Raw genomic sequence first — 16,982 nt, forward strand, 5'->3', positions numbered from 1 at the left:
GGAGTCGGGGTATGCTAGTAAGCATGGTACTCATCAGGTAAGTATTCAAATAGACAGTGCTGGGTCACTTGTTGGTCTCCTGCTGTGCAGCACGCATCAGCGTGCGACAGCGGGAGACCAACGATCTGAATGGGCAGGGAGCCGACATACGCTTGTAACCATGCTAAACAATATTACCCACACGCACGGGAGCCCACTGAAGCGTACGCCGGCAACCCCAGCAATGCGAGGGTATGTGTCGGCTGGGTTGGTGGCGTACGCTGATGTGGGCTCCCAGGGGTACAGCACTCACCTGGGAGTCGGGGCTACGTGTCGGTTTGGGGAATGCGTGCGTGGGTCGGGGCCAGAGTGAGCGTGCAATGCGTGAGGGGGTCGGGGCGTGGCCGAGTTGCCAATGCGTGCAGGGGGCCGGGGCGAGAGGCCAATCCGTTTGGGGGCGGAGACTGGGCGAGCGGCCAATCCGTGCGGGGGGGGCGGAGCCGAGGCGAGGCGAGCGGCCAATGAGACGCTTGTCATGGTAACGACAGAATTTTGGAGCAGGACAGACAGACAGACAGAATAAGGCAATTATATATATTGATAAAAAGGGAACCTCTCAATTATTGTTGTATAATAGCTTTTAAACCACACTATACAGATATAGCTAGACCTGTGACCTATATGATACCAATCTTAAAGGTCTATTGGTGTCTCATGCATTTCTTTCATTCTGTTTCTGACATGTTTTACTAAACTGGCTTATGCTTTGGAGTTTACACATAACCTAGGGCTTTAAAAAATATCCATTACAAGTCAGGTAAGATGCAGAAAAGGCTTTATTGAATCACAAAGGAGAACAACTTAATTAATTTCAAAGAGCAGAATTGCTGAAGTATCCCACAATCCGACACCACTCTCTTCTGTTCACAACTTGTTTTCTCTCTTTAGTTCCTTAGTTCACCTTTTCTTCAATCTCTTCAACTCTGGATGAAACAACCTTTCCATTCACGACTTCTTCCACAATGGTCTTCACCTTCCTCGTTTTTGTTGGGTCTAAAATAAAATTCACATTATCAGAGGTGTACGGGCCCCCATCATGGTGACTTTATCAATTATGTACATGTAATTCTTTTGACTTTGGCTAACATAATGGTTTTCTGGAGAATTTATCTCACTCTTATCTACCATGTTTTGAAGACCCTGCACTCGGCCACTCAAGTGCTATAGGCTTTGTGTTGGGCAAGGACCTTTGGTTGCTTTCCTAATACCCAAATGCTCAGTTGATTTATAATTTATTTTCTCTTAGGGGTACTTCTCACATAGCTAGATCGCTAGCTAGATCGCTGCTGAGTCACGTTTTTTGTGACGCAGCAGTGACCTCATTAGCGATCTCGCTGTGTGTGACACTGACCAGTGATCTGCCCCTGCTGTGAGATCGCTGCTTGTTACACACAGTGCTGGTTCATTTTTTGGATGTTGCTCTCCCGCTGTGAAGCACACATCGCTGTGTTTGACAGCGAGAGTGCAACGATCTGAATGTGCAGGGAGCAGGGAGCCCTTCGCTTGGTTACCCGATATTTAACTTGGTTACTAGCGTCCGCCGCTCTCAGGCTGCCAGTGCTGGCTCCCTGCTCCCTGCACAAGTAGCCGGAGTACACATCGGGTAAATAATGCAGAAAAGGTTTTATTGAATCACAAAGGAGAACAACTTAATTCATTTCAAAGAGCAGAATTGCTGAAGTATCTCCAGCCACGACTTCTTCCACAATGGTCTTCACCTTCCTAGTTTTTGTTGGGTCTAGAATAAAATTCACATTATCAGAGGTGTAAGGGCCCCCATCATGGTGACTTTATCAATTATGTACATGTAATTCTTTTGACTTTGGCTAACACAATGGTTTTCTGGAGAATTTATCTCACTCTTATCTACCAAGTTTTGAAGACTCTGCACTTTGGCCACTCAGGTGCAGTAGGCTTTGTGGTGGGCAAGGACCCTTGGTTGCTTTCCTAATGCCCAAATGCTCAGTTGATTTATAATTTATTTTCTCTTACTCATTGTAAAGCCCTCACTAGACATAAACTTTGGACCCACTACTGCCACACAACTTATCTAGCGCCAAGTAAAAGTGAGAACACACACATTATATATATATATATATATATATATATATATATATATATATATATATATATATATATACTAGAAGGTGGCCCGATTCTACGCATTGGGTATTCTAGAATTTACGTATTGTGTAGTTAATGTATGATTTTTGTTATTTATATATATATATATATATATATATATATATATATATATATATATATATATATAGATGTTGTGTGTAGTTACCAAGTGTTTGTGTAGGGGCTGTAAATGTTCTGGGTGTGGCGGGGGGTGAGAGCGGTGTTGTTTGTGTGTTGCGTGTGTTGCGTTGTTTGTGGAGCGCTGTGTGTCTGTAGCGTTGTGTGTGTGTGTGTTGCGCGGTTTGTGTGGGGTGTGTGTGTGTGTTTTGGGGGAAGGTATGTTTTGTGCAATGTGTGTTGTGCGGTATGTGCGTATATTTGTGTGTGCCGCGGTGTTTGTGTGTTGGGTGTTGTGTGTGTGCGGTGTTGTCTGTGTGTGTGGGTGTCTGTGTAGGGCAGTAATTGTCGTTTCCAGTGTGTGTGTGTGGTGTGTTGTGCAGTGCGTGTGTGGTAGTGTGTGTGTGTTTTGGGGGGAGGTGTGCACCCCCCATCGTGCTCCATCCCCCATGCTGCACACCCCCCATCGTGCTCCATCCCCCATGCTACGCACCCCCCATCGTGCTCCATCCCCACTCCCCATTGTGCTCCATCCCCCATGCTGCGTACTCCCCATCATGCTCCATCCCCCATGCTGCGCACTCCCAAACGTGCTCCATCCCCCATGCTGCGCACTCCCAAACGTGCTCCATCCCCCATGCTGCGCACTCCCAAACGTGCTCCATCCCCCATGCTGCGCACCCCCCATCGTGCTCCATCCCCCATGCTGCGCACCCCCCCATCGTGCTCCATCCCACATGCTGCGCACTCCCCATTGTGCTCCATCCCCCATGCTGCGCATTCCCCATCGTGCTCCATCCCCCATGCTGCGCACTCCCAAACGTGCTCCATCCCCCATGCTGCGCACTCCCCATCGTGCTCTATCCCCCATGCTGCGCACTCCCAAACGTGCTCCATCCCCCATGCTGCGCACTCCCCATCGTGCTCCATCCCCCATGCTGCGCACCCCCCATCGTGCTCCATCCCCCATGCTGCACACTCCCCATCGTGCTCCATCCCCCATGCTGCGCACACCCCATCGTGCTCCATCCCCCATGCTGTGCACTCCCCATCGTGCTCCATCCTCCATGCTGCGCACTCCCCATTGTGCTCCATCCCCCATGCTGCGCACTCCCCATCGTGCTCCATCCCCCATGCTGTGCACCCCCCATCGTGCTCCACAGTCACACATCAGACAGTATACACGCACACATCTGATCGCATACACTCACACACACACCCCACTTCTCCCTGTGCCTACCGGTGGGCGGTCCCAGCAGCTGTGCTGCACGCCGTGCTCCTTTGCAGACACTCACAGATCCGATCGCATACACTCACACATACACACTCACACATGAGAACACACTCACACACATCCGATCGCATACACTCACACACACACACACTGACGATATCGCACATACGTGCTCACACAATCACAACATCCGGAGATACCACATGCTTCCGGCCATGTGATCCTCCGGCAGGTCCTGGAAGGTCACTGCACAGTATCGCCGCCGAGAAGCAAGCGATATCACGGGATGTTGTGAGTATGTGGATGCGATCTGATGTGTGTGTGAGGTGTGTGTGAGAGTGAGTGTGATCTGATGTGTGTGTGTGTCTGTTGTTATGTGTGTGCGTGTGTGTGTGTTCCGCCGCTGCAGGACCTTGATGCGATCTGATGTGTGTGTGAGGTGTGTGTGAGAGTGAGTGTTATCTGATGTGTGTGTCTGTTCTTATGTGTGTGCGTGTGTGTGTGTTCCGCCACTGCAGGACCTTGATGCGCTCACCTGGGAGCCGGTGTATGCTGTTAACCCTGCTACACAATATTACTCGATGTGTACCATGGTTACCAGCTTACCCCGCCCCCCGCACGCACGGGAGCCCACACCAGCGTACGCCGGCAACCCCAGCAATGCGAGGGTATGTGTCGGCTGGGTTGCCGGCGTACGCTGGTGTGTGCTCCCGGGGGTACAGCACTCACCTGGGAGTCGGGTCTCCGTATCGGTTCGGGGAATGCGTGCGGGGGGCGGGGCCAGAGCGAGCGTGCAATGCGTGAGGGGCGGGGCGTGGCCGAGTTGCCAATGCGTGCAGGGGGCCGGGGCGAGAGGCCAATCCGTGTGGGGGCGGAGCCTGGGCGAGCGGCCAATCCGTGCGGGGGGCGGAGCCGAGGCGAGGCGAACGGCCAATCTGTGTGGGGGGGCGGAGGCGAGGCGAGGCGAGCGGCCAATCCGCTGTTTGTCACCGTAAGGGCACAATTTTGGAGCAAGACAGACAGACAGAATAAGGCAATTATATATATATATATATATATATATATCTATACATACATAATGATGACGCTGAGGATGATGAAGACTTGTTTCCTGAAGACTGGGAGAATTGACTGTGGGATGAAACATTTATAATTTAGACCTGGAGGAAACATGAAATCAAGTATGCAATCAAAGATTCAACAGATGGTCTTTGAAGATGAAATGTTGATGTTGACTAATAACTAATAAGTACTGTATTAGACCATTTTTAGCCCAATAGTCTTTATTTAAATATACACATATGTCATGTAATCCCAGCTTGGCAAATTTAGTCTTTGAGGCAGGTGTGTAGCTATAAGGTGTGCCAAGACATAAATTATGCCCAGGCCTTGGTGTTAGAGTAGGCCTAGAAGTCTCTCTGCTATGTTAGAAGACACCAGTATTATGAATGGCACCTGGTTAATAAGGAGCCTGGTAATAGGTTTGGAAATGGGGTTAGTAACTAAGATCAAGTTACGTGTTTATAGGCTGAAGAGAATCATTTCTCAAGAAATAGGAGGAGATATATAGATATGTGATCCATTTGTATGATATTACCATAATATCATGGTTGATCAAACTATCTATATGATGTTTCTATTGTAATCTGTATATTTGCTTAACCCTTATGAAGGAATATATCTTCTGAAGTGATGCCTACCTCCTCATGGTTCTTCTTCGGGTAGGCCAGCTCTTCAGACAGGCTCTCAATCTGGATCTCCAAGTCTCCTCTGGACAGGGTCAATTCATCCAAGACTCTGCGGAGTCCATTGATGTCAGCCTCTACACTCTGGCGGAGAGCCAGTTCATTCTCATTCCTTGCATAATGAAACAAGACATTTAATATATGCAATATAATAAAAAGGACCATGTAGAAAATAATGCAATGACTTCCATTAGCCTTCCAACCACTATAGAGCACAGTATGTCACTAGAGGTAATAGTCAGACATTTCGATATAACCCCCCTCCAGGCAAGTTCTTCCATATTGGGCTTGCACCAGTACACTAATTGGACTCGAGGTCCCAGGAATATTTATCAAGCAGAAAAAGGTTCAATTATTCCAAATTTATAAGATTTTTTATTATTTTTTTATATATAGGTCAAAGCCACATACCACCAACGTGCATATATAACCATAAGTACTAGACCAAACGGTCGCATATATAAAAATACAAAGACAATGTGTACAATAAACATATACAGTTGTCAAAGAATGAAGGTTCACAAAGTAAGGGATAGAGTCAGAGTCCAAAACTTATCCTTGGGACCACACAGAATGGTTCAGGCAGCGCCACATAATATGGAAGGAAGATTTCAGTCCTTATAAGTCCAAGGAGGTATATAGGGGTGCTCTCCAACAATTCCCTTTATATTGATAGAGGTGAGCCTTCAACTTCATAGATTGGATTATCTCCACCTCAAACAGATTATCTCCACCTCAACGCGTTTCCCCATACAACACACTGTATGGTTCATCAGGAGGCTACAAGATAAATACACTAAATCAGCAACCACAAGACTTACAATAAGACAAACAGTTTTAAATGAAAGGCACCACATGTGGTATAGAACAAATGATAATCCATAATAAAGTACTTGCCCAACGAGATAAGGTTGTTAGATATGCAGGTCCATGGCGCCATCAGCAGGGATCCATAGCAGGCAGACAATGCTGAAGATATGTTACTACCATAGTCCAGGGCGAGGCGTCATGGAGCTGCATATCTGGATGGACTTAAATAGCCAGGAGCAGCTGGGTGTAGTCAATCAATTATGCAAATATCAGCCTCTCTACAGGTGCAAGTTGCCTAATGTATTGCAGGCATTATGCATAGACAGGATCCGATACAAGGACGTCCCACATCGCCATTAGTATCTTAGGAATGCATGCCCAAGATCTCCCAGGCAACGCGTACGCCTATACGGAGGCCCAGCGGCGCCACAGCAAGCCGGTCAGTGCGCATGCCCGGGACCTCCCAGGCAACGCACATAAACATCCGGCAGCCAAGCACTACCACACTCCCCCCAGGCGCGCATGCTCAAAGGAGACTTGGCAGCACGCACACATCGCGCACGCCTAGAAGAAGGCCCAACGACGCCACACGCAGCCGGTTAGTGCGCATGCCCGGGGATCTCCCAGGCAATGCACATAAACAAACGCTGTAATTCCCGGCAAGCATGCGCAGACATTATCTGGCAGTGCGCACATACAGAAGGACCCGGCGGCGCCTAGATACACTGACGCACATATCTGGGACCCCCAAGTAACGCGCATATACATATTGGTAATGCGGTGACATCACCCTGACCCTAATAACACATGCGTGGGACCCCTCATGTCAGAGCACCAAAATTAGATGAAATAGATAAAGATATCCTACTGGACAAATTTTTGCCATCACACATTGCATTAATAAATAAAAGATATCAGTCAAACCTTTCAGCCAATCGCTGTAGTAATATTTAGAACAGACACTTTAAAATACTGTTCCTAGTGGTGGGCAAATACTAATCATAGATAATACATCACATTACAAACAGATGCAATGACAGTTGGGGTCCCCGCTTACAACATTCAGCACAAATATTGTATGAGTAAAAATTATGATATAATGATATATAACATAACATATCATATATATTGAAATAATTTTTATACTAATAAAATTAGCTTTAATTAACACCCATTCCTAATAAAAGGAAACACTCCCACTCCTGGCCAAATCCAAAATTATACACCCAGACGTATCCCCCCCCAAAACACACCACCTAGGGGGGGGCACGTCTGGAGTTAACATCCCAGAGCAACAAATCCATATATAACGGCCATCAATATGGCTTCATCTCTATACAGAGAAGGTCTTCCAAAGTAAGGCATAGGGACTATCCAAAACAATTTAGGATTCCACTCAAACACTAAGTGGGAAGGAAACAAGAAGGGCGGAAACCTTGTAATTCTGAGTCATGTACAATATCTTGATATGTGTCACGCTTTACTTAATGATAGGGATACCTATGAACGGTTGCCTCATGACCCTACTCTAACTTATACTAATGTTCTTCTATCGATACTCGATGGGGCTAGGCAGAGTAACTTGACATCAGTGAACGAACATGAGTTCTTGAGACCACATTGCCCAGTAGTTCCGGTTTTTTATGCCCTTCCGAAAGTGCATAAGGGCCTTGTGCCCCCGAAGGGTAGGCCTATTGTGGCTGGCATTAACGCTTTGTCTCAGAATATTGGCATCTATATAGATAAAATCTTACGCCTCTTTGTCACCTCCCTTCCCTCTTACGTTAGGGATACTCCACACCTTTTACAAATCCTAGAGGACGTCAATGTAGGCCAGGATACTATCCTGGCCTCCATTGATGTGGAGGCACTCTACAGCTCTATTCCTCATGATCTGGGTATCAAGGCGGTGGCCCATTTTTTGAGGTCTAGGGCTGTTGAGTGTTCAAGACATAGCATATTTGTTGAGGAACTCCTATCTTTCACCCTGTATCATAATTATTTTTTATTTAATACTCAGTACTTCCACCAGCTCAGGGGTACAGCTATGGGGAGCCCGTGTGCCCCCAGTTATGCTAACCTGTACCTGGGCTGGTGGGAAGAAACTGTAGTTTTTGGGGGGGAGGATGGGGAATCTCATCAATGTATCGGACTTTGGGTCCGATACATTGATGACATCCTCATCCTCTGGACAGGGTCTATTTTTGAGTTTGAACGGTTTGTTGAGGACCTCAGCAGGAATTCTCTTGGTTTGAGGTTCACTCATACATGTGATCGAAATTCCATTACCTTCTTGGATTTGGTAATATGTAAAGATGAGGGGGGTAAAATTCATACCCTTACTCATCGTAAACCAACAGCGACCAATTCCCTTCTTAAGTGGGATAGCCACCATCCTCTCCCACTTAGGAAGGGTATCCCAAAGGGGCAATTTCTGCGGATCCGCAGAAATTGCTCTAGGGAGAGTGATTTTAAGGCCCAAGCCTCAGATCTTTTTGGTCGCTTTTTGGATCGGGGGTATCCCAGAGGGATTCTACAGCAATCTTATTCTCATGCTAGGGACACGAATAGACATAGTCTTATGGTCCCCAGGATCCGCAGGGACGATTCTAATATTACACGAGTCATTGGGACCTTTGATGTACAGTCAGAAAGGGTATTTTCGGTGATAAAAAAACACTGGAATATTCTGAGGGCTGACCCCGATTTGGCGAAATATATTGCTAAATTTCCAAGTATTACCTATAGACGGGGTCGTACTCTAGGTGATAGATTGGTGCATAGTATGTACCAAAGACCTAGGTCCCTGGGAACCTGGTTGGATAGACGTCTATGTGGAATGTTCCACTGTGGCACTTGTAAGTACTGTGGGTCCATGGAACAATGTAAAAGGGTGAGCAGTGCAGCTACAGGAAGAATTTTCTTCCTGCGTGACTTTAGTAACTGCAAAACCTCCGGTGTTGTCTATAGGGCTACCTGTACGTGCCCTATGGATTATGTCGGTAAGACCCTAAGAGAACTCCGGAGGCGGGTTGGCGAACATCTTTCTGACATCCGGAATGGACGAGATACGCCAATTTCTCGTCACATGAATATGGTTCATGGTGGGGATGTTACTCATGTTCGGTTTTCGGTTTTGGAAGTGGTTAGACCTAGCCCTAGGGGGGGTGATTTCGATAGGGTTTTATTGCAAAGAGAATCAGCATGGATTTTTAAAATGGGTTCATTGGCTCCGAGAGGGCTTAATGAACAACTTTCCTTTTCTTGTTTCCTTCCCACTTAGTGTTTGAGTGGAATCCTAAATTGTTTTGGACAGTCCCTATGCCTTACTTTGGAAGACCTTCTCTGTATAGAGATGAAGCCATATTGATGGCCATTATATATGAATTTGTTGCTCTGGGATGTTAACTCCAGACGTGCCCCCCCCCCCAGGTGGTGTTTTTTTTGGGGGGGGATACGTCTGGGTGTATAATTTTGGATTTGGCCAGGGGTGGGAGTGTTTCCTTTTATTAGGAATGGGTGTTAATTAAAGCTAATTTTATTAGTATAAAAATTATTTCAATATATATGATATGTTATGTTATATATCATTATATCATAATTTTTACTCATACAATATTTGTGCTGAGTGTTGTAAGCGGGGACCCCAACTGTCATTGCATCTGTTTGTAATGTGATGTATTATCTATGATTAGTATTTGCCCACCACTAGGAACAGTATTTTAAAGTGTCTGTTCTAAATATTACTACAGCGATTGGCTGAAAGGTTTGACTGATATCTTTTATTTATTAATGCAATGTGTGATGGCAAAAATTTGTCCAGTAGGATATCTTTATCTATTTCATCTAATTTTGGTGCTCTGACATGAGGGGTCCCACGCATGTGTTATTAGGGTCAGGGTGATGTCACCGCATTACCAATATGTATATGCGCGTTACTTGGGGGTCCCAGATATGTGCGTCAGTGTATCTAGGCGCCGCCGGGTCCTTCTGTATGTGCGCACTGCCAGATAATGTCTGCGCATGCTTGCCGGGAATTACAGCGTTTGTTTATGTGCATTGCCTGGGAGATCCCCGGGCATGCGCACTAACCGGCTGCGTGTGGCGTCGTTGGGCCTTCTTCTAGGCGTGCGCGATGTGTGCGTGCTGCCAAGTCTCCTTTGAGCATGCGCGCCTGGGGGGAGTGTGGTAGTGCTTGGCTGCCGGATGTTTATGTGCGTTGCCTGGGAGGTCCCGGGCATGCGCACTGACCGGCTTGCTGTGGCGCCGCTGGGCCTCCGTATAGGCGTACGCGTTGCCTGGGAGATCTTGGGCATGCATTCCTAAGATACTAATGGCGATGTGGGACGTCCTTGTATCGGATCCTGTCTATGCATAATGCCTGCAATACATTAGGCAACTTGCACCTGTAGAGAGGCTGATATTTGCATAATTGATTGATTACACCCAGCTGCTTTCTGGCTATTTAAGTCCATCCAGATATGCAGCTCCATGACGCCTCGCCCTGGACTATGGTAGTAACATATCTTCAGCATTGTCTGCCTGCTATGGATCCCTGCTGATGGCGCCATGGACCTGCATATCTAACAACCTTATCTCGTTGGGCAAGTACTTTATTATGGATTATCATTTGTTCCATACCACATGTGGTGCCTTTCATTTAAAACTGTTTGTCTTATTGTAAAGGTCCAGTCACACTAAGCAACTTACCAGCGATCCCAACAACGATAGGGATCGCTGGTAAGTTGCTAGGAGGTTGCTGGTGAGATGTCACACTGCAACGCTCCAGCGATCCCACCAGCAACCTGACCTGGCAGGGATCGCTGGAGCGTGGCTACACAAGTTGCTGGTGAGCTCACCAGCAACCAGTGACAAGCCCCCAGCGCCGCTTGGAAGATGCTGCGCTTGGTAACTAAGGTAAATATCGGGTAACCAACCCGATATTTACCTTGGTTACCACCGCACGGAGCTACACGTGCAGAGAGCAGGGAGCAGCGCACACTGAGCGCTGCTCCCTGCTCTCCTAGTTACAGCACACATGGGGTTAATTTCCCGATGTGTGCTGTAGCTACATGTGCACAGAGCAGGGAGCAGCGCACACTGCTTAGCGCTGGCTCCCTGCTCTCCTAGTTACAGCACACATGGGGTTAATTAACCCGATGTGTGCTGCAGCTAAATGTGCACACAGCAGGAGCCGGCACTGACAGTGAGAGCGGGGGAGGCTGGTATCAAAGGTAAATATCGGGTAACCAAGGACAGGGCTTCTTGGTTACCCAATGTTTACATTGGTTACCAGCCTCCGCAGAAGCCGGCTCCTGCTGCCTGCACATTTAGTTGTTGCTGTCTCGCTGTCACACACAGCGATCTGTGCTTCACAGCGGGACAGTAACAACTAAAAAATGGCCCAGGACATTCAGCAACAACCAACAACCTCACAGCAGGGGCCAGGTTGTTGCTGGATGTCACACACAGCAACATCGCTAGCAACGTCACAAAAGTTGTTCGTTAGCAGCGATGTTGCTAGCGATATTGCTTAGTGTGACGGGGCCTTAAGTCTTTTGGTTGCTGATTTAGTGTATTTATCTTGTAGCCTCCTGATGAACCATACAGTGTGTTATATGGGCAAATGCGTTGAGGTGGAGATAATCTGTTTGAGGTGGAGATAATCCAATCTATGAAGTTGAAGGCTCATCTCTATCAATATAAAGGGAATTGTTGGAGAGCACCCCTATATACCTCCTTGGACTTATAAGGACTGAAATCTTCCTTCCATATTATGTGGCGCTGCCTGAACCATTCTGTGTGGTCCCAAGGATAAGTTTTGGGCTCTGACTCTATCCCTTACTTTGTGAACCTTCATTCTTTGACAACTGTATATGTTTATTGTACACATTGTCTTTGTATTTTTATATATGCGACCGTTTGGTCTAGTACTTATGGTTATATATGCACGTTGGTGGTATGTGGCTTTGACCTATATATAAAAAAATAATAAAAAATCTTATAAATTTGGAATAATTGAACCTTTTTCATATTGGGCTTGCCCCATAAAAGAACTTTTCCATGTATGAACACATGGCTGTACATGTGTCAAATTGTGTTGGAAGGTTACACCATAAATACCAGGTTAGTCTTTAATGCAGTGCTTTGTCCTGGCTGCCATCTAACTCTAACTGGCAGCCATGACTAAAGGGTCTTGTTCTTCTAGTAATATGGAGCCACCCATCTTTTTTGAAAATTTGTATACTGTGCAGCTCATCTTATTATCCGTCCCTCATCGATATGGAGCTCGGAGTTCAACTTTGCCATAGCCAACACAATCGAAAGAAAATTAAATGGGAATACGGCTCTTAAACATACGACTTCTTCTTTGTTTAATTCAAATACAGTGGATCATACAGAAAACAGTGAGCGCATGAGTAACATTCACTGTTTGCTGTATGATGCACTCTATTTCAATAAAATGAAAGAAGACATCGTACGTTTAAGAACTGGATTCCCATTTCATGTTCTTTGAGTCTTTTTTGAAGCTACAACTCCATGAGAAGAGATCCAGCATTGTCAACCATTGCCTATGCTTTTTAGTGATGAGCGATAGCTTGAAGATATTAAAGCCTTGGTAAGCTGCATGGCATATAAATTATTTATTGGAAAGGCCTAAGGGTACCGTCACACTTTAGCGACGCAGCAGCGATCCCACCAGCGATCTGACCTGGTCAGGATCGCTGCTGCGTTTCTACATGGTCGCTGGTGAGCTGTCAAACAGGCACATCTCACCAGCGACCAGTGACCAGCCCCCCAGCCAGCAGCGAAGTGGAAGCAATGCTGCGCTTGCAGAGAATCGGCGTCTGGAAGCTGCGGACACTGGTAACCACGGTAAACATCGGGTAACCAAGCGCTTGTTACCCGATATTTACTGTGGTTACCAGCGCACACCGCTTAGCGCTGGCTCCCTGCACTCGTAGCCACAGTACACATCGGGTTCATTTTACCCGATGTATACTTACGGCTACGTGTGCAGAGAGCAGGGAGCTGGCACTTGCAGCGTGAGAGCGGGGGACGCTGGTAATGAAGGTAAATATCGGGTAACCAAGGAAAGGGCTTCTTGGTTACCCGATGTTTACCGTGGTTACAGCTTACCGCAGGCTGTCAGACGCCGGCTCCTGCTCCCTGCACATTCAGATTGTTGCTCTCTCGCTGTCACACACAGCGATGTGTGCTTAGCAGCGGGGGAGCAACAATAAAAAAATGAACCAGCACTGTGTGTAATGAGCAGGGATCTCACAGCAGGGGCCAGATCGCTGCTCAGTGTCACACACAGCGAGATCGCTAATGAGGTCACTGCTGCGTCACAAAAAAACGTGACTCAGCAGCGATCTCGCTAACGATCTCGCTGTGTGGGAAGTACCCCTAAAGACTTTTTAACTAGACATTATCTATACAAGTGTCATCAATTACATTAAGTTGATACTTGGTCTTACTTCAGCCTGAAGTCATCAGCAGCCAGCCTTGCATTGTCGATTTGAAGGACAATACGGGAGTTATCAATGGTGGCAGACAAGTTCTAGGGGGAAAAAAACAAAAGAAAAGAACATACATTAAAGGGGTGGTTCACCCATTTTTTTTATTTTCTGTATGAGTTCTACTTACCTTTCTAGGCGTTTTCTCCATTGGCTTCTGTTTCCAGTTCTGGCACTGTGTGGCGCTATCCTGCACGCTCAGTGCCTCTCACATGACCCCCTGGAGCTGTGGCCGCCAGCATCCTCTGACGTCTTGGCATTTCTGGGCTCTCAAACACGTCGGGTACGTCAGAGGAGGCTGGCACCACTCAGATTGAGTGACAGGGCTGTGGGCGGTGACTACCGCACATCACAGCCCAGCATCGATGGGAGGAGCCGGAGGACATCAGTGTGGAGCCGGCAAAGCGTCCTGCAGATGGTGAGGCACGGGGCGCCAGTGTGCAGTACAGGGGGGGGTGGTTCTTCAGCTGAATCCCCCCCTGCACGTAAGTATCTGATCACACTCTCCACCCGCCCGCTCTGCTGCGATGTCAGGAGAGCGGCCAGTGTCGGGCAGTGTGATCATGGGCTCCTCCCAGCAGCAAGACACTGACAGGCATGTCACCGCTGTGCTCTGCCATCTGTCCTGCTGCATGGGACCAACTGTCTGCACTCTGTCACCTGCACCACAAGTCACAGAGTGGAGACAGTTGGTGACAGAGCACCTCTGCCCCCCCCCTTCTTTCCCCACTCTCTTCTCTCCCCCCACTCTTCTCCCCCTCCCCTCTTCCCCCTCTTCTCTGCCCCCCTCTTATCCCTCTATCCTCTCCCCTCTCTTTTCCCTTGCTCTCTTCCCCCCCTCGCTCTCTTCCCCCCCCTTGTTCTCTTCCTCCCCCCTCGCTCTCTTCCTCCCCCTCGCTCTCTTCCCCCCCTCGCTCTCCCCCCTCGCTCTCTTCCCCCCCTCGCTCTCTTCCCCCCCTCGCTCTCTTTCCCCCCCTCACTCTCTTTCCCACCCTTGCTCTCTTTCCCCCCTTGCTCTCCCCCCCTCGCTCTCTTCCCCCCGCGCTCTCTTTCCCCCTGCGCTCTCTTTCCCCCTGCGCTCTCTTTCCCCCCCGCGCTCTCTTTCCCCCCCGCGCTCTCTTTCCCCCCCCGCGCTCTCTTTCCCCCCCATGCTCTCTTTCCCTCCCTCTCTCGCTCTCTTTCCCTCCCCCCCTCGCTCTCTTTCCCTCTCCCCCTCGCTCTCTTTCCCTCCCCCCCTCGCTCTCTTTCCCCCCCCTCGCTCTCTTTTCCTCCCCTCCCTCGCTCTCTTTTCCTCTCCCCCTCGCTCTCTTTTCCTCCCCCCCTCGCTCTCTTTTCCTCCCCCCTCGCTCTCTTTTCCTCCCCCCCCTCGCTCTCTTTTCCTCCCCCCCCCTCACTCTCTTCCCCCCCCCCTCGCTCTCTTTTCCTCCCCCCCTCGCTCTCTTTTCCTCCCCCCTCGCTCTCTTTTCCTCCCCCCCTCACTCTCTCTCTCTTTTCCCTCGCTCTCTCCTGGCATGGTCAATACAGAAATCTCTCCATCGTGGAGGGGTGAGAGGTAGTAATAAACATGGAGTCCCTACTGTGTCTGTGTATTTATTTCTAATAAAGTATTTTTCTCTGTGTGGTCTTTTTTTTTTTTTTTTTTTAAACCCTTTATTGGAGATTCTTAATGGCCAGGTCAAACTTGGCCTGACATTAAGAATCTCAGGCTTTATACCAGCTGGTAAAACATAGCTGGTATTAACCCCTTATTACCCAGCGTACCACCTGCCACCAGGGCCACTGGAAGAGTTGGATACAGCGCCAGAAGATGGCGCTTCTATGAAAGCGCCATTTTCTGGGGCGGCTGTGGACTGCAATTCGCAGCGGGGGGCCCAGAAAGTTTGGGCACCCTTCACTGCGGATTCTAATCCCCAGCTGCCTAGTTGTACCTGGCTGGACTCAAAAATTCGGCGAAGCCCATGTCATTTTTTTTTTAATTATTTCATGAAATTCATGAAATAAAAAAAAAAAAGGCTTCTCTATATTTTTGGTTCCCAGCCGGGTACAAATAGGCAGCTGGGGGTTGGGGGCAGCCCGTAGCTGCCTGCTGTACCTGGCTAGCATACAAAAATATGGCGAAGCCCACTTCATTTTTTTAAAAAAGTTTTCAGGCAAAAACCTTTATAAAAAAAAAAATGCTTCCCTGGATTTCTATTGCCAGTGAAAGTAACACCAAGCAGCGGGGGTTAGCAGCCAGTAGCTGCTTGGGTTACCCTTAACAATAGAAAATGCAGCGGGAGCCCAAAAACAATGTGATTTTTTTTTTATTTTTTATTTTTAATGATTTTCTTTTAAAAAAAAAAATCGACATGGGCTTCGCCCATCGAGCACCAGAGCATTTTACTGCTCAATTCATCCCAAGTAATCAGATGACTGCAGTGTCTGCCAATTACTTGTTCTGTGTCCCCCTGCATCCATCGCAGCGTGTACGGGCTGTGAGGTCAGCGGAGTTCACTCCAGCACTGGAGTCAGCTGATCTGAACTCAGCTGAACTCCAGCCTGCACACGCTGCGATGGATGCAGGGGGACATAGAACAAGTAAGGTCTAAGCCACACGGCGAGAAACACAGTGCGAGTGGAGTGCGATCAAACATCGCATTCCACTCGGACCAATATTAGCCTGTGTGTCAGCACACATGAGCAATTATTTTCTCAGCCCTAATTGGACCGAGAAAACAATCGCAGCATGCTGCCACTGTAATGCAAGACTCTCTCTTTTACCCATTCAAGTGTATGTGGTGAGAGAAAAATCGCACTGCACTTGCGGTACATCGGTGGACTACGGAGGAAAGAGGGAGAGAAATCCCTCCCACTCCTCCTCAGTGCTGGCACACCCCTCGAGTGCCGGTCCGCCCTCGCTGCTGAGGTCTGCTCGCAGAGTCGGACCTCAGTCGCAGGGACACACGCATGACACTCAGCTCTGCTGTACTGAGCGTGAGCCGAGTGTAATGCGAGGGGATCACAGTAATCCCCGTGTGGCCCCAGCCTAATCGGCCGACACTTGAGTCAGCTGATCTGAACTCAGCTGAACTCCTGTACACACAGCCCGCACACACAGCCCGCACACGGTCACATGTGACCGGCAGCAGGCAGCGACTGCTGTTAAGGCTACATTCACATGACTGTTCCGTTTTTGCGGGCCACAAAAAACGGTCCTTTTATTCATGGATGCATCCTAGTGGCATCCGTGTGACATCTGCGTGCCTTCCGTTTTTTTTGCGGACCGCAAAAAACGGAAGCAGCAAGAAAGATAAATAGATGAGTAGATATAGAGATGAATAGATAGATATAGAGATAGAGGGATGAATGAATGAATGAATAGAGGGCTGGATAGATAGATAGATAGATAAGAAA

The 16,982-nt window shown here is 48.1% G+C and overlaps 1 protein-coding gene across 1 annotated transcript in view; it reads right to left on the minus strand.

Moving 5' to 3' along the window:
• Positions 1 to 863: 863 nt before the first annotated feature.
• The window catches only part of LOC142311611 (keratin, type I cytoskeletal 47 kDa-like), a 36,276-nt gene continuing 20,157 nt past the window's right edge, over positions 864 to 16,982 (minus strand). Inside the window, exons 3-6 of the mRNA XM_075350172.1 lie at positions 13,551 to 13,633; positions 5,215 to 5,371; positions 4,590 to 4,645; positions 864 to 1,032 (exon numbers count right to left, since the gene is read on the minus strand). Of these exons, the coding sequence (XP_075206287.1) occupies positions 957 to 1,032; positions 4,590 to 4,645; positions 5,215 to 5,371; positions 13,551 to 13,633 (372 nt within the window). The 3' untranslated portion in view covers positions 864 to 956. The remainder of the gene's footprint in view (positions 1,033 to 4,589; positions 4,646 to 5,214; positions 5,372 to 13,550; positions 13,634 to 16,982) is intronic.

The sequence above is a fragment of the Anomaloglossus baeobatrachus genome, chromosome 5 (genome assembly GCF_048569485.1).
Source record: "Anomaloglossus baeobatrachus isolate aAnoBae1 chromosome 5, aAnoBae1.hap1, whole genome shotgun sequence".
NCBI lineage: Eukaryota > Metazoa > Chordata > Amphibia > Anura > Aromobatidae > Anomaloglossus > Anomaloglossus baeobatrachus.